This window comes from Triturus cristatus, chromosome 10, assembly GCF_964204655.1.
Source record: "Triturus cristatus chromosome 10, aTriCri1.1, whole genome shotgun sequence".
NCBI classification, from domain to species: Eukaryota; Metazoa; Chordata; class Amphibia; order Caudata; family Salamandridae; genus Triturus; species Triturus cristatus.
In genome coordinates this window covers 659,405,723-659,424,542 of record NC_140593.1, presented here as the reverse complement: position 1 = coordinate 659,424,542, position 18,820 = coordinate 659,405,723, and the positions used below count along the sequence as shown (strand labels likewise).

The 18,820-nt window shown below is 43.9% G+C and overlaps 1 protein-coding gene across 3 annotated transcripts in view; it reads right to left on the bottom strand.

Annotated features, from left to right (window-relative positions):
- Window positions 1-18,820, bottom strand: part of LOC146789869 (uncharacterized) — a 575,088-nt gene that overhangs the window by 373,684 nt on the left and 182,584 nt on the right. For all 3 annotated transcript variants that reach the window (XM_085632224.1, XM_085632225.1, XM_085632226.1), the window contains one exon: window positions 7,756-7,872. In XM_085632224.1, the coding sequence (XP_085488350.1) occupies window positions 7,756-7,872 (117 nt within the window). The remainder of the gene's footprint in view (window positions 1-7,755; window positions 7,873-18,820) is intronic.

Sequence of the window (18,820 nt, the reverse complement as noted above, 5' to 3'; positions counted from 1 at the left end):
TACAGCCTCAGTCACGTACACACGTACAGACTACAGCTCTCGATATTTCCCTATATAGGAGTCCAGCCATTACTTTAAACTTTAAGCGCTGAGCTGGTCAGTTATCCATGCTGAAGCAGTGGTCTTTCAATAGCCTAGCAGTAGACAGACTGTTTGCCTGAATTTAGTGCCCATTAAAATTACCTAATATAGCGCAATCTCACATGTAAATAATGATGCTTCTTTCTCCAGTTTTGTATCCTTAGAGTGGGTGCTATCTCAAAAGTCTACTCTATGTACTACGTTCCTAAAATGCTGCATGAAAATATTTGCCTGGACTTAAAACTTCTGATTGTCACCTCTTCTTTTTTCCTTTGATTGACCATTCTCCATACATTCTTCCATCATCTGCATACCTACTCTCTCTGAGTACAGGCTACTATGCCATGTGAAGGTTTGCCTTAATCAATATTTTTTGTATTTCTGAAAATTGCCCACACCTCATCTCAAAAACCTAGCAATACCTAATTTCTTCTAGTTCTGTTACTAATCCAAACTACCATCTCCATGAACTCACTTATGCACCACTAATAACCATACCAAACACCTATAAATGTAATCAACCACAAAGACATTGCAGTAACAGCATGGAATGGTATCTGTTGAAAAGGGCCCTTTTTGCAGGGGGACCCCATTTGTTTAGGTCTCGCCTGACCCAGCGCATGCGCTGGTCTGGCGAGACTTATTGAGAGGGCTCCAAAAAGTGCTACCAGGCCAGCCTAGAGCTACAGTGCATGTGTGCGGGCGCGCGCGCCACCCTTTACTGCGATTACTTTCACAGCCTCACGGTCGCTTTGATGTTTGATGTGATCGCGATTGCGATCACTTTCACTTTTGCGGCCTCACGGCCGCTTTGCATAGCCAATAGGTCTCGCTTTTGGGACCTTATAAGTATTTAGTTATGCAACTGTTGCATGGCTAAACACTTATAAGGTCCCAAAGGCGAGACCTATTGGCTATGCCAATGCCTGTTTGCCTTCCTCCTCGTCTTTTTTTGACCTTGTTTTTTCTGCCTTTAGGACTCTGATCCCTCTACGACTGCTGACCAGTGCTTAACTGCATGTACTCTTATCTAAAACATGATGGCAATTGGTTTATCCACGATTGGTAGATTAGGTTTACTTATAAGTCCCTAGTAAACAGGTATACCATATGCCATGGGGATGTAAATCAAATGCTACTAATGGGCCTGTAGCACCGATTGTGCTACCCACAGAAGTAGCCTTTCAAACCTAACCCCAGCCTACCACTGCGGGCCTGTGGGTGCACTTTACTGCCACCTTGACTGGTCATTTTCAACAACTTGCCAAGCCTTAAACTCTCCTTTTATTACATATCAGTTGCTACTAAGGTAGACCCTAAGTAGCCCTAAGGGCAGGATGCCGTGTAAGTAAAAGGTAAGACATGAACCTTTTTGTTTTACATGTCCTGGTACTTACAACCACCCAAGTTTGTTTTCGCTACTGTGAGGCCTGTTTCTCTCATCGGTTACCTTTGAGAATTCCTTAAGTACCCTTTTTAACTGTAATTCCTGATTGCAGAGGAGTAGCTGCTTTATGTTTCATATCACTGGTAAAGTTGGATCAGGTATTACTAATCTAGAAACTCCACTTTTTGAAAGTGGACATATCTCCGCTCTTAGCTGTCTTGTGTGCCTTACAGCCCGTCTCCAATACACATCCGGGGTATGGTGACAGCTACACTTTGTGCATTCCCTCTAGACAGCCATGAGTACAAGACACTCCGCTGCATCTGAATTTATCTGCATACTGATGGGTCTTCCTGAGCAAGAGGGAAGGGAGGGGCTGACACATGCACCTCAATAGGTAGTGGCCTTGCCTCACACAAAACACTGATTTACCCCCACACATAGGTTGGTAGACAGTGGCGGGCTGAAAAGAGACTTGTGAACCATAAAGGCTTTGCTTTGTCGTCACCTCCACTTCAAGGACACATTTGGCAATAGGTTTTGGGTCTATGACCCCTCTCAGTTAACTTCGGGATCCTAAGGAGACTGCCAAGAGGAGCTGTACTATAGGAGGAACTGCCACTTTGCTACCTGCTCTACAGTGTTGGCCTGCTGCCTACTGCCTCTGACCTGAGCGGTGAGAAGGACTGGACCTGTTCTCTACAACCGTTTGCAACCTAAGTAACTCCAAGGGCTTTGTTGGCATGCCCCCTGGTCAGAAAATGTCAGGGCCATCAAAGATTTCATTTGCACAAACGACCGCTGCTACGCTGTGCTATTCCGAAGCCTGACTCGCCCTCAACCAGTCATGGGCCTTCACAGCGTGTCAGCAGCCGCTTTTGGGCATCCACATTCATCAGCACAGTGCACCGATCAAGAACCGTCATGTCTGCCTTCTCAAGAGCAGACCATCATGTTAGTCAACTTTGCCGAAGCACAGCACCCAAAGGCAGTACAAAAGCAGTTCAGCGCAACCCGTGCACTCTGCACACATCAAGGAAAGAAGGGTGTCTGCCCTCTGTGGCTCCAATCACTGCATCATATCCAGCATGGGGAGACTCCAGCAATGTGGGCCAATACAGAGCCAATGGCAATGCTGCAATCCCCCGAGAAAGGTACTGTGCACTCTGGGACTTACGAGGTCCCTGGCGCCCCCCAGCATTCTCACTGGCAGCCCCCAAAGGAGCAGATCAGTCTCCCACAAACTTGACATTGGTTTTCAACTGTAATACCTTTGGAGGCATTGCACTCGTAACTGTAAAGAACCTACTGAAAGCGCAAGGGCTCTTTCAGCATTGTACATACTTGAAGTATTCGTAACTTAAAATGCTTTATTTGGATTCTTATCATGTTTATCTTGTTTTGAAGAGTAAAATAGATACTATTTTCATATCTCATTGTGGAGTCTTTTTGGTGGTGTTTTCAATGTGCTACTGTATCCACGTATGCACACCTGCTTTACACATTGCCTCTCATGTTAAGCCTGACTGCTCTGTGTCAAGCTATCAGAGGGTGAGCACAAGCCGATTTAAGTGTGTAACTTACGCTGACAAGGATTGCAGTTCCTACTTGGACAGGGTGCATACCTCTGTCAACTAGAGGCCTGATTTCTAACTGTATCCTTGAGAGCACAAGACTTATCTCAATAACCAACAACAACCAATGCATTAACAATAACCTCAGGTGCCAGAGCAGTGTGCTACCTGGCGTAAAGCACTTCAATGCCTCGTAGGGGTAAGAAGTGTCATATAAATGCAATTACAATACAATACATACTCCCCAGAAGCAGTACAAAGGACTGTTGGCAACTGAGCTGTGGGGGAGGTGAGGGTTAGTAGGGCAGTGCACGTTTGGCAGTGATTTTCTGGGAAGTCCTTAAGTTCTGTTTAATCATCACTGGATTGTAGTTGGATTCCCAGTGCCTCACTACCACGGTTTTAGAGCTCTGTGGCCTGTGTCCCCTCAGAATTTGATTATTTTAGGTGACCTGGCCGATCATGGGGAAATAGCAAACATTCGACATCCAGCCAGCTCCGAGTTAAGAAAGCAAGGTTAACACCCTTGAACAAATTGTTAACACGTCTACCATAAACAGTGCCACATTCTGGACATCATTTTTTTTGCATCCCATCTTCATTTCTGAATGACCTGAGAGTCATGTCGATTATTTAGACTCATCCAACGAGGGGTATTGGCTTTGTCAATGTTCTTAGCCATATTGTACAGAACCCTGGCTGCTGTGCAGCATGGCTGAACGTTTTTTTTAAAACTGTTCAATAATGGGGGCGTGCAACATTGAGGGTGAGGGTAAAAAAAAAAGTACTATGAAGCAGCCAGCACTCTTTTTTTGTTGGGGGGGGGGGGTGTCAACCACCATTCGAAGGAGAGAAGGCGAATGAGTAGGGGCAAGATTTTTCTTGCTGACGGGAGGGTGGACGTGCAACACAGAGGGTGTGAGTTAAAACGGAAAAAAACACAATGACGTGGCCAGCAGTGTCCACGGCGCAGCATGTTTTTTTGTTCTTGGTTTCGATGGGTGTGGCAACCAGCAATGGGGGGGTGGGGTTGAGTGGGGGCAAGTTTCCTCTTGCTGGCAGGAGGCATCAGAGAGAGGGCATACAACATGGCGGGTCTGGTGGGGGGGGGAGAAGAGTAATATGACTTGGTCAGTGGTGTCTGTGTTGCAATTTTTTTTGCTCCGGTGGGTTTCTACAACCAGCAATGGAAGTGGGTAGGGAAGGTGAGTGGGGACAGCTTTTCTCTTGGTGGCAGGAGGGAGGACATGCAACACGGAGGGTATGGGTAAAAAAAAAAGGAATATGACATAGTTAGTGTTATGGCGGATCAGGGGTACCAGCAACAGATGGTGAGAGGGCTGGTGAGTGGGGGAGAAGGTTATTATTGCTGGCAGGAGACATCACCGAGGGAGGAAAAACGTGCAACATGGAGGGTGTGGGTAAAAAAAATAAAAAAAATAAAAAAACAACCGGCATGACCTGCAAGCTGTGTCCACATCACAACACTTTTTTTTTCTTTTCTTTTTAATTATAAACGGTTGGTGGGGCTACCAGAAATGGAATGAGGGAGCGTGGGTGAATGGGGGCCAGCAGCATCTGAAGGAGGGAGGGCAGTGAATGGGGGCAAGCAGCAATGGATGGGGGTGGGTACTGGGGACAAGCAGCAACAGGAGAGAGAGTGGGTGAGTGAAGGCCCCGTAACAAAACAACAAAAAAAAAAAAAGAGAGAAAGCCACGTGTAGCCAAGGTACGGATTAATAATTTCTTAAAGTCTGTATTGAATCGCCCAAGAATCAGTAGGTAAGGTACGGATGAAAAGTTTCTTAACAAAGTGTGTATTGAATCGCCCAAGATATATCACAGCTCTGCATATATGTGTGTATATCAAAAATATAAATAAAATTATGTGAATTATTACAAGACTTATTGGTTTTGTCATTAATACACCAGGCAGAAATTGTTAAAACTCTATAACTCTGGATGACTGATGCAAATTGTGAATACTTGTTTTATGTACTAATATCAAAATCTTGCTAATAATATTCAAGGTTGTGCATTTCTTTCTATACTACTTTGTCTCCCCATCCTGTAAAATTCAATTCTTTCTGTATGCTACAATTAAATGTAGGCCCAACAAGCTGCAACTGAGGGGACATTCATTTTGATTACCTTTTTCTCAAAATATTTAAGCCAGGGGGACCCCCTTACTTCTGAATTTTGCACTTCCACACCTTCTCATTATTACAGGATTAAGTTATATAGATTACTCACTGAAAAAACAAAGGTTACAGCGACGTTTAAGCTAGGAACTAGAATTTCAAAAACCTTAGGAGCTCACTAAAAAAACAAAGGTTACCAGGATGTTATAGCTAGGTTCAGATTTTACACACACAAAACCATAGAAACTCAGCAGTAGTTAGAGGTATCTCAAGTAACTATAACTCGTGCCCGGAGGTAACTATAATTCGCATACCCACCATGCACAGCTTTCTCATCAATAATTTTACAGCAAATGTTGCATCAATGATGTCATAGAAGATGTCATGAGTGATGTAATATGTGGAGTAACAAGCAGTGCATGGCAATGGCACGGGTCATAGTTACCTTAAGGCACAAGTTATAGGTACTTGAGATAACTAACTATAATTGCTGAATTTCTATGGTTTTGTGTGTATAAAATTTGAACGTAACTATAACATCCCTGTAGCCTTTTTTTGTGTGAAATTTTAAGTTTATTTTACATTTTGGCCCCAGAGACCCTATCTTCCAGGGCCCAGTCAATAAAAGGTGGGTGCTCTGGTGCGCCCTTAGGTCACCCACTATCTCCATTGGGGGGTGGGGGGGAGGGAGGTGCAGGAGGAGCCTCAAGGCCCCTGCAGCCCCAGACACATCCAGCGAGAGCCGGCATTGCTCCTGCCAGTAAGGAGCAGCTAAAAATGCTGCTCCATGTGGGTGGGAACAATATTCAGATGTGTTTCTCTTTCTGCATCACTGCAGTTGGGATACAGATCAGAAGTCCACTACTAGCTGACGAAAGCATCTTTAAAGGCCCCAGGGCATGTGGCTCCAAGGGTCGAAATCGGCCCGGGAGGAGGGGCTGTGTACTCCCCTCCCACTTTATATTAAGGACGTGCCACGTGTGATGGGGTCTCCAGGGCCGAAATCAGCCCAAGATTGGGGGCACATGCCCCCTCTCCTAGCTAATTGCAAAGCTGGCCCCTGGAGTACCTGGGGCTGAAATTGGCCTGGGGAGGGGGGCCATGCACACCCTCCCTCCCAAATTATATTTACAAATCCATCCTCCTACCAAGACCTGACCCACCCAGGGGGGAGAAAGAAAACAAGCGCAGGCGCTAGCCATTTTTTTTTCCTTTATTTTGGAACGGATTCGTAGATCCTCTGCGAATCTGCAGTAGCATTTTTTTTTTTATGTTTTTGGCCCCAGGTGGGATCCCTGTGGGACCCCATCCCCAGGCCTAGGGGGTCAGGGTATTCCTACCCTGCCCCCTTCTGTTTTTTCTGTGGTTTTTTTTAAAACTCGGGCTGAGTCTCAAGTCCAAAGATGGCTGCCACCACTTCCTGGTGGAAGTGGTGACAGCTCATCAGATCTCATCATGAGATCTGTTGGATCCGCGGAGGCTCTGCAACCCTAAATAAACATACATCTTTTTTTCAATAACTCCAAAACTACTAAACAGATGTACACCAAATTACAAAAAGCACTCTTTCTGGACCAAGAACTAGCTTTCTGCCAAATTTGGTAAATCCATTTAGCGATTCAGGCTGTAGTAATGATCAAAATCCCTATGAAAAAAAATTTGTTTTGGGACCCCACCTTTTACTTGGCCCCCGCTTGACGAATCACCCTGAAACTTTACAACCAGCAGTTGCAGTGAGTAGTAAACTAGTTTTGAAAATTCTGGGAAGAATTGTCAAACGACGCCAAAGTGATTAGCAATACAAAAAAACACCTTTCATAAGGAAACTAGGTCCTAACTAGAATGACCTCACCAGTAGTTAATAATTAGCTTGCCTAACAATGTACAAGTCATGTGAAGTCAATAAAAGCTTCTCTAACACAGTTTGGGCATTTCAAGCTACCCTCGCAAGCAGCATGGACAGTGAGGAATCTTCTCAAATAAAAAGAAGTCAATAGCGCTTACAATTCAAGTCTCCATCACACCATCACATACAATACACTGTTCCCCATTTGTTCCAAATGTTTGTGGTTTCCGGTAATAATTCTCCCCAATGATGGTCCTAAATAATTATTGTCCCCAGTGATAACACTTCCCAATGAAGGCTGCTCACTAATGATGATCAGTCCGAAATGATGAACTCCATCGAGAGTTTTACACAATAGTGTCGGCTCCCAAAAGGATAACGGTCTTCAGTTACATCCTTTGAGAATGACTGCTATAATGAATGATGACTGCACCTAAAGCCACTGTCATCAATGACTGAACCCGAGACAACTGCTCTAAATGATGACTATCACCAATGATGATAAAAAAACAATCCAGATTTAGACTACTGCCAATGGCTGCCCCAATAATAGATGTCCTGTTAATAAATGTCCCAGTAAAGGAAATGTTCTAATTAATTGCTAAGAGCAAATGCCCCAAATGACAGACTGCACACAAATGATTAACATCCCCGACAACATATCACACCTGCATTTAATAATGACCATCTTCAATGGTAACGGTTATCCAATGACTTTTTACTCACTTGTAGTGCTGGAAGAGGTCACCATTGATCTTGTACTCTGCTGTGGCATGGCCTCCATGCAAGCTTGTGAATCCCATTCCTCATCCTGACGTTGAAGATAACAGACGAGATGTGCCTCTGTGGAGAGAGAACCAAGCAAGAATAACTGGATTGCGGTGCAAGATCTTTAATATATTCACACTATTGTGCTCTAGGTCAGGGCCCTTCAGCATGGCTGAAAGCAAGGGCCATGAGGTTGCCTCTTATACACACTCCACACTGCCTGGGGTGCTACGACTGAAAACAAGGTCACAGTTTCTTAACTCAAGTAATTCCCTCACAAATAGAGCCATCTAGCAAATATCTCTCATTCGGTGTGGGTGGAGCTACTGGCATATTTATGGCAGAAACTGTTTTCCAATAATAAATGCAGATGCAACTGACATGTTAAGAATATTGTGCATCAAAGGGTCTGTAATTGACCGCTAACCACAGCACAAACAAACTGGGCAGTGTGAGAAGCGATGCATTCCCTCTCCACAGCCGGTCCATTCTGAGCTCTCCACCACTGGGGCTTAATTTTAGGTCTCGCCTACAAGACAATCCAAGCTGTTTGTTTGTGAATGACCTTTGATGCTCTTACTAAATACTTGCAGTGGACTTAGAGGCCACCCACTGCTTACCATTGGTCAGCTTTATTGTCACTTGTTGCTTCTTATTCAATGGCTTTCCTTTACTCTTCTAGTGTTTGTCCTTCCCTTTGAACATAGCCTTTCTACCGTCCTTTTGAATGGCAGTCTTTCTACTTTTAAGAAAATAACAACACCCTTTGGGCTTGTTCGTCAGATCTCAGACACTTGGCACTCTTACCATAATTTAATTCCTCACTTTATGTATACCCCAGGTCACATTAAGGTTCAGACAACACACCTGTGGATTATTAAAATAATGTTTCTCTTTAACACTTGATTTGCATACAAATCACTATATATGATCCAAAACAAATGATCAAATCTCATATAGGTACCAAAAATATGGAACCATCATTCTTTAAAAATTACATAAAATGATTAAAAACACATTTATATTCCCCGTCACAGCAATATAAGAATGTTTTTCTTATTTACCCTATTTTAGAATCAGAAAACAATTCATTACACAAAGACAGAAACAGACAGGGGGAGTACAGTACACAATCACATATGTCTTTACAACCACTAATCTGTTTAGATCGTTGCTCATAGCACAGAGTATCTTCAAATGGGTAATATCTACGGTCTCATTCAATGCCAGTCAGATTTAGTATCATATATGCTTCAACGAGTTTCGGTGGATACCCAATATTTACAGCCACCTTCTTCAGAATATTTCTCCTACAATTTCAATAAAAACAGTTTTGCTTGTTTTCAATATTGTTCTAACTAAGAGCTCTGTCTGAAAGGCATTTAAGGCTTGGAATACTGTCTTTAGCTCCAAGATATTGTTAAGCTGTACTGCATCTTGTTCCTTTCAGACCACTCAGACTTTGAGCGAACCCATGTGAGCTCTACAGCACATGAGAGACATCTGTTGTAATGGTTACAATTGGAGTTGGTTGTGCAAATTCCCTTCCTTATGTTATGTGTGATCTGTTCCACCACACCATTTCCGCATGTAGTTATGTGTGGCACCACTAGATCTTACCAACTCCATGTTGCTTGTGACCATTGGTTCTCTAGCCATTCCTGAATTGGTCTCATATGTAATCTCCCTGGTAATGAACTGATTCTTGCTCCTAGAAACAAGTTTTCTAGTTCTGAATTTGTGGAAAGCTTTTCTAAGTTTATAGAGAACCCCAGTGTAAAAAGTGTCCTCATCACCTGTTGTTTATGCTCCTTGCATTTGTTGTCAGAGTCTGTGCTTACTAACCAGTCATTCAAATAGGGATAAACATGTATCCTTTGTCTTCTTAAGTGTGCTGCCACTACTGCAAGACACTTTGTCAATACTCTTGGTGCTGATTTTATTCTGAAAGCTAGTACTCTGAAATGAGTTCTAGAATTGGGCAAAAAGACCAGTCTACCTTTGGGATTAGGAAATATGTTGATTGATTTCCTCTCTTGATCTCTTCCCAGGGTACCTTTTCTATTGTCTTTTTTCCCCAGTAATTCCTCTAACTCCTGGAGTAGATGTGATGTTTCTTCGCTTGAATGGATCTTTTTCTTTGGTCCCCTTGCTGGTGGTGTTTTGACATATTCTATGAAACTTCCAAACCTTACGATGTTTAATATCCAGTAGTCTAACGTTATCTTCCTCCACTCCTGAAGGAAGTTTCTTATTCAGCCTCCTACTGGTGTTGAGTGTGGGAGGCTTTTTGTGTAGGGCAAGTCACTTGTTTGACGGGGTGGTGCCTCCCCTGTGAAGCTGTCTGCTCCCACTGAATATTCCTTGAAAGGATTGGTACCCTTGTTGCTGGTACTGACAGTGCTACTGGGGTGCAGATGATTGGCTGCTACCTTGGAATCCTGATGTGTTGAGCTTGATTAGAAACTGCCTCTTACTGTAGGCTTGCTTGTTGTTGCGGCACCTCTTCTCATGGAATCCCTAAATTGCAACTCTCCCATGAACTTTGCAGTCTTGTAGTCTTTTTTAAGCTGGTGCAATTTCTTATCCACAATGCCCCTTAACAACTTTTCCTCATTGAAGAGTGTATTTAGGATATTAGCTTGCATCTCCAGTTTAAATCCCAAGGTTCATAACTATACATAATGGTGTAAAGTTGTTACTGCCATCATTTGGTGACTTGCTGTGTCAGCAACATCTAATGCAGATTTCAGGCACGTATTTGCAATATTCTTGCCTTCCTCTGCTAAGCTTGCTGCTCTTTTCCTGTATTGCTCAGGTAGGTGTTAAATGAGCTCTGCCATCTCCTCCCAATGCTGGTATGCGTACCTCTTAAGGAGGGTGCTAGAGTTCACTATACACAATGGATTGGCTGTGCTCTTTTCAAATTTTCTTCCCATGAGTTCAATCATTTTCTGAAGGTAGCCTAGATGTTGATGGGATATTAGCACTTCCTCGCAATGGAAGTGATAATGGAGTCAGCAGGCACAGTACCCCTGTTTATATTTCTTCTCCGGCAAATGCGAACAAAAACTTCTCCAAACCACTACATATACCCTATGCAATATGTCTATAATGTACAAAGAGCTATGAATCAGACCAGTAGTTTTTGTAATTTATTCATCTAGAATACAAAAATATATTTGTAATTTATGTGTCCTAAGTTCAAAAAATATTTTTATATAAATCATTTTTTTAAAAGACGAGAGAAATAGTTCATACAATGATATAGTTATAGGTATTCAATTCGTGAGCACCCACATGTATGAGCAATCAATACACATGTTACATCTAGTACAGCACAAAAAACACAAATCACAATACAATAGCAACAAAAAAATGATCAAAAGACTATACAAGACACTATACAGAACAGTAGATACATTGCAAATATAAAAAGAAATGACAATGAATAAAAATTGTTGCTCATTATGCAAATATTTTTAGTGTAATGAGTATTGTGTGAAATGCACAGAAATGCATCGACGCAAGGTTCGGATGTTAACAATTGATAAGATCAACCTTCATCAGGGCGAGCTTCGATGGGGAAGTACCTTACCTCCAGGTAAAAGTGCATGGCTTGCCAGCCTCACTTTTTGCAATACAAACCGTGAATTATACGCTACACTACTCCCACCTAAGTCCCGACCGAAGGATATCTGGAACCCACTCAAGATATATTTACAGACCTTGGCACTTGGCTCCCTGGCACTCACTCCAGATGGTATAGTGCCAACGGGTGTGGGTTGAGCGGGCTGGATGCGCTGACGCCTTATTGAAATAGTATCAGCCACTTGGGCGATGGGTGCTTGCTTGGCTGTGGTGAGTTTGGGCTCTAGATCACCAGGTGAGCGTGTTATGGTCATTTATTAAATTTAGAGCTGTTTTTCACATTTCTTTTGCTTTGACATGTGACTAAGCATGATACTGTCATGTGAGTGGAATTGTTACCAATTTTTTCTTACAGGAATTAATGTAACAATAATATTGACTGTATATGTTGGAATAATGAGAACGTTTTTTTTTTTTTTTTAAACCTTCATCAGGGCGCTGTCTGTGCGAATAAATTCTGTGGCAGGGGTCAATCCATTCAAAGTATAATCAAACTGAGCTGTGCACAAGGTAGGGGGCTCACAATCTTCACAACCATTGGTTATGAATGGACGTACCCAATGGGTATAAATGGAAACAACACTGCGCCATGAATACATAAGTCATGTGGCACCCACTTCTTGTAACCGATTCACAGGAGGGAGCCGATGGAGGTAAAGGAATTATATACTGGTCCTACCTGAGCTATGAGACTCCTACACCCTCGACGGGGTGAAATGGAGCAACATGGCTCAGGGGGCTGGAGCGGGTGACCAGCCAAGAAAAAGCCCTAAAGATAGAGTCAGTGACTCAGGCTTAAACAGTCGTGAGCGATAGAATCAAGATAGGAACACACCTCCTCTCTGACCTTGATGTCACTGCTATACATGTAGCGGGCTCTTTGAATGCCTCCCTTCCTTGATCCAGTAAACTGAGCAACATTGGAAGCAATTGATTCCTTGTCTTCGATGGTATTAGGGTCTCTGGTAGAAACATGCCTGAAACGTTTCCTCTTCCAGCTGTGCTTCATACTTGTCTGCAGCCTTCCTTATTACCTAGTTGTACATTGCAGTGTCATCCTGAGGCAAAGGTCTCAATGGATAACAATCTACCCTTTCCTCAGGGGAATCCGTCTTTGTCGCATGCCACTGACTTTCTGCATATTCGGAGTCTTCTGACACCTGAAACATTTCCAGGCCTTCTTGTTCTTCTTTCTCTTCATAAAAGGATTCCTCTTCCTGAGGCTCTGGTGTCACAGGACGATCCATTTCCTCAACTTCCTTCTTCCCCTGGTCTTTCGGGATTAAAGATTTTTGAGCAATTTGAAATTCGTTCAGAGAGGCATCGAAATCCTTCTCCTTTAGGATAGGATGCAGCCATTTCGGCCTTGAGGCACCACTTCTTTCTCTCGCTCTTCGCCAAGCGTTCTTTGGGGTCAAGAGTTGAGTTGATTTTCGTTTCGACACTGATGAAGCATTTATCTACATACTGGTCATCAAGCTTTTTATCTCCTCTTGAGATTTTTCCCCGTTTTGACTTTGAAACATCTCGAATTTTAATGTCTTCCGATGATTGAGTCTTTTCGGTAGACTTGACTCCTGCTGTGTCCCTTTTCGAGGGATTTGAAGGGTTCCTTGTCTCTGGGCTTGTCTCAAATTGGAGACCTTTTCGACATCAAGGCTCTCCTTAGTGCCTTAGTCTGTTTTTCAAAAACTCTAGCAAGGGCAAGGTTTTTGGCATTACCTGTGATCTTTTGTCTTTAAGTAGGATTCACATGCTGTGCAATATTCAGCTTTCTAGTGGTTGGGTCAGGAATCTTTTTTTTTTAGTCCTCTTTTTAATTATTTTTGTTTTTGTTTTTTGCTTTCAGGCATTGTCTGTAGCTAGTTAGCACTATATCCATTCTCCTATGATGTCAAGAGTGTGCCTCGTAAGCCTGTGTGTGTGGTCGCTATCTTAAGGTTCCTTTTTTTCCCTCTGCAACTCCTATTATCCTAAAAGACTTCCTTTCTGTATTTTGGGTATTGTAATATCTTTTCCTCACTTTCTGGGGAGGTGGCGGGTCGCATGTGAATTCAGAAAATTCTTGAAGCTGCACAACTACTCCTACTGGCAAGTAACTTTTTTGTTTTGCAGCATGAATACTTTTATGGATTCACATACTCTGCATTGATTTTGTAGCTGTACCTCAGGTCACTCTTTGGGCAGTGCTAGAATGAGCTTAAGCTTGCAAACTGATGTTTCATTACTCTCTGTCCCAATTAAGACGCTTTGTTTATTTGGATGTCCACGCAATGGTGTCTTGTGAGGGTGTGGATGGATGACCATGTGGCTGTCATACATATGCTGCTTATGGGCACGTTTACTAGGACTGCCAGTGTGCCTCCTTTTATCCTTGTGGAATGTACTCTGGGCCTTGTGTCAAAGCGCAGGCCTGCCCTCTGGTAGCACAATTGGATTATTTGTATTATCCACCTTGTGAAGGTGCCCTTTGTCACTGGCCAGCCTTTGAATCTGCAAACGATACGAAGAGCTGGCTTCCTTTTCTGACCTCCTTTGTTCTTTGTAGGAAGTACATCATTAGTTGTGTTAGTACCAGACTGAGGTTCCGCATTGGCGTCAGAACTGATCTGGGTGGAGCTATTCTTCTAGGAAGCTTTTGTGTTGTGAAGAAGCTTCTACCCATGTAGCTTTGTGTATAGGCTACTATTGCCAACCAGTGTGCCTTTAACAAGGCGTACATCAGGCTGTCTAGCAATCAATCATTCAATCAATATAGATTTGTTCAGTGTGGTTTATCACCCAACAGGGTAACCAGGCGCTTGCAGGTCCCGGAGACTCATTCTAACAGCCAAGTCTTGATAGGAAAGCAAGGTGAAAGCAGGGAAAAAGGAGGAAACGGCACTCAAAAACAGGGGAAAAAGCAAGGAGAAGGCAGTGAAAAAGAGGGAAAAGCAGGCAGAAGACACTCAAAAAAAGGGGGAAATAGCAAGGAGAATGCAGTGAAAATGAGGGGAAAGCAAGAAGTCACCCAAAAAGCAGGGAAAAAAGCAAGGAGAAAGCAGTGAAAAGAGCAAGGAGAAGATATGATCAAGAGCGATGCAGCAGCACACACGGGACAGCTGGGCCTGGGGCACATAGATAAGGTATCTGATAATCCTTGTGTCTTCTGTTCAGCCGAGGAAAAGTCCAGTCTCTGCACCACAAGACAAACCTCTGACATTTTGCCATGTAGTATTTCATAATACTTGGTCTTCTTGCTTCCTTCAGAACATCCATGGATCATTTTGGAAGTTCAAGTATCCAAACTATATGTCCTCAGCTGCTAGGCTAAGGCTGCTTACTGCCGGGTGATGGACCTTGCCTCCCTGTAAGGAAAGAAGGTTGAGCTTTTCTGGTAGTCTTTTTACTTTTCCTTGTGCCATATCCACGATGTGCGAGAACCACATGTGTCCTTCCCATTGAGGAGCCATTAGGATCAGTGCCATCTGAGACTGTTTGCACTTGTTTATTAGTAAGGTATGAGGGGAATCAGTAGAAAAGCGTATGCAAATTTCCCTGATCAGTCTATCGACCGGGCATGTCCCTGGAAGTGGCACTGAAGGTCCCCGGATGCGAAGTCTTGGCATTTTGCATTTTCTGGGGATGTACAAAGATCAATCTCTGGGGTGCCCCACTGGCAGAGAACCTCTTGAAGCACTAACTTGTTTAGTTCCTATTCGTGCAAAATGGTTGTTTGTCTGCTTAGTCTGTCTGCTTCTCTGTTCTCTATGCCTGGTAGGTGCATTGTTATCAAGGTTATTCCTTTCTGAATCGCCCATCTGCAGAACTCTTGGGTTGGCTTTGACAGCACGTGCAACCTTGTCCCTCCTTGCTTGTTCAGATAGAACCTCGTGGATGTGTTGTCCATCTGGATTTACATGGTCTTTCCCTTCATCTGTGTCTGAGGGGCCTTTAGGGCCAGGCAGCCCATTTTAGTTCCAGGACATTTATCTTCTAGAGTGCTTCTTCTGCTATCCCTAGCTCTCTGATCTTTAGTTTCCTCATGTGCGCTCCCCAGCCCGCATGGGACATGTCCACAGTGATGGTCACTGGCGAAGTTGGGTGAAATAAAGGCCTGCTTACTGTTATGTTTTCCACATTCCACCATGTCATCTATTCCTGTACTCTTTGTGATACAACTACTAGATCTTCCCAACTTCCCCCGTGCCCTGGGAGCATTGGTTTTGGATCAACTCCTGTAGTGGTTTCATGTGTAGCCTTGCATGTGGGATGCATAAGGCATTCATGCCCATCCTCTTCCCGGCAGTTCTCACTGTCAGAAACTGACCATTAGGTTAGCTGCAAGCCTGGTCTGTGATTGCCTGAATCCTCTTGAGGGTGGGAAAGGCTCTTCCCACCACAGTGTTGATTTTCGCTCCCAGGAAACTCTTTTCTCTCTCTGGTTTTGTCAAAGACTTTTCTAGGTTGATTGTTGAACCTAGCCGTGACACGTGTCCATGACTGTAGTGGTGTCATTTTGTCACTGCAAGAGCTTGCTTTGACTAGCCAGTCATATACATTCGGGTAGACATGTATTGTTATCCGTCTTAAGTGGGCCGCAAGGGTAAACAGGCATTTTGTGAAAACCCTCGGTATTACATTGATTCCAATGGTAGTGGCTCTTGTAGACTACGAACCTTAGATATCTTTTGTGTTTGCAGTTCATGGGAACATGTAGTTAAGTGTCCTGTAGGTCTATTGTTGTAGTGTAGTCCCTTTCCCACAACCACAGGATGGCCTCTTGCAAATATTTCACTTTAATTTTTTGCATCTTTTTGAACTTGTTTAAGAAGAGCAGGTCCAGTACTTGTCTTAAAGACTTGTCCGGTTTTGGGACGAGAAGTACACGGAGTAGTTTACATGACTGATTTCTGCTGTGAGCACTCTCTCTATTGCTCTTTTTTGTAAAAGGTCCTGTGCTTTGTGTTGCAGGCAGCGCATTTCCTCCTCCTGATGTGTTTTTTTCTTTAGTTTGACCCCAAGTGGCACCTTTACAAGTTCTATGCAGTAACCATGTTGGATGATGTAGACGGTCTATTTGTCTGAAGTGACCCTCCTCCAATCCTGGAGGAAGACCTCTATCCTGCTCCTCTCTGTTATGTGGTGGAGCAGTTGATAGGTAGAGTCGCTTGCTGGAGGAGCTGGCCCCTCTACAAGGTTGTCCCCTTCCTCTGGCCCGAAAGGGCTCACGCTGCAGTGTTGTTAACTGTCACTGTTGCTGCACTCCCTGATGTCAAGCAGTTGGTAGGATGGCTGTGACTTTGCGCTTTGAAAGCTTCCCAGGCCTGCATATCTTCTCACCAGGGTTGTTCCCTTTCTTGGTTGACCCAGGAGTTGCAACATCCCCATAGGCCTCGCAATGTAATTGCCCTTTTTTATCAATGGTGTGTTTATAATGTTTGCCTGAACCTCCTTTCAAAAACTGGACACCCGTAGCCAGGCAAAGGACATTTCTTGTACCTGGTGAATCAAGCTACCTGTGCTCTTCTTCCTTCCCCCTCTTCTCCCATAGAGGTTTCGAGGGGATTCTAAATTCTTTCCAAAAAGACCCAAAATATTTATTTTTCTGTAGGATCGCCGCCATTTTAGCTTCGAGCAGTCTCTTCTTTCTCTCAATTTTGAATGCCTGCTGTTTTACCGACCTCTAACACTTCAGCATCGGAGCCTTCCACTCCAACCACTTCGGATTTCTTGACGTTGTCCTCCTCTTTGATTGGCAGGTCGAGTCCTTCAGCAACAGGCTCCCTTTTCTCTGTGTTTGCATGGTTGCTTGTTGTTCTCGCCTCTGCCTCTCCCTTGCTCTCAGGGTTTCCGGTCTGAACTTGGTACAAGCTTTGCAGTTCTTCGTGCCATGGTTCCCTGCCAGGCAGAAGTTGCAGGCCTCAGGGCTGCCCTTCTGGGCAATCGTTCAGTGGCACTTAGGGCAGAATCTAAAGGGAGTATTTTCAATTTCCCCTGGTGGTTCTCTTTCCCCTTCTATGCATGCTCAGACCACGTGGTCGACGACTGACACGATCCGCTCCCTTCTCTGGTGATCTGCAGTCACTTTCTCTGTGATTTTCTGGGGCTTAAGGTTATTCACCTTCCGCTTTTTGTTTTGCTGTCCTTTCTTCACAATCCGTTTTAATTCCTTCAGTGATTCTTTCAGCGTCCAGAGAGCTTGGCAGTTGCTTCCAGACCTCATGGCAGAAAACAAAATCTGACATAATTCCTAGAAGCTACAGACAACGCCCAAAAGAGAGACAAAAAAGCATGTAAAAACACAAAAGCATTTGTGCTGCAAAACAGCAGATATGATTTTTTACATTTTTAAATGGAAATAGTACCAAGAAGCACAAAGTGCCAATTATAATCAATGGTCATGGTAAAACAAGGCCTAGGAGCATTTTGAAGCGGACTGTGATGGAGCGTGGGTCGGATACACTAAGCAAGTTCGACCTGGTTAAAGATTTCACCTTCTGACTTTAGTCCTTAAAAGTCCTGATCCATCACAGGAGAACACTTCGAGAAAAAAAAAAATAGGACCTCAGGGAGGCACTTAGAGACTCAAAGGGTGGCAGGCAGCGCCCAACAGGAGAGTCCAGTTCAGGTCCAGTCACCACTGGTCAGCTGGGCAGGCGCAGGAAAATGTCTCCTGTAGCATGTTGTGTACCTGCAGCTTTAACAGGTCAGCCCTATGATTCTTGGAGTCCACTTCTTTTTGTCCTGGTGTTAGAGGGAGAGCAATGGCAGTCTTCAGAGCTCTTCTCGGGTCACAGACAGCAGAAACAGTCCTCTTCTGGTCTTCCACAAGACCAGAACATTTCCTGATGTGGGTGCCTCGAGATTTCACATTTAAGGCCTGGCATGAGCTGGTGGGTGGAAATGACCCTGGTCTCCCCTAACCAATGGGGTAAAGGTGCCTGGGGATAACCATACCCACTTTTGGCATGTTCAAGGTGGAGAACGTCTTCAGCCACACTAAATACTGTGATGTCAACAAGGGGCCTACTATGATTGGGGCTGGGCTGGCTGGGGAGGGACAAAAGACGGGAGCTGACCTGGGTGTTAACTACATCTGCTTGGGACACAGTAGGTCTCTTTGAAGTTAATCAAGTTCCTGAGCTCAGCCCACAGGCCAGCATGCCATGTGCATAACACTAGCTCCCCACTACCAAGGCATTTTGTCCCTGTCCTGGGAGCATGTTTACACCATATTCACACCTATTCAAATGCGAAATACTGGCTGGCAAAATTGGGAGAACAAAATACAGATTAGATTCCAGAGACTTCAAGCAGGGCAAAGGTAACTTCTCAGAAGTACCTTTTCCTAGATGGTTATACAAATTGTGATGTTACTATTACAATGGAT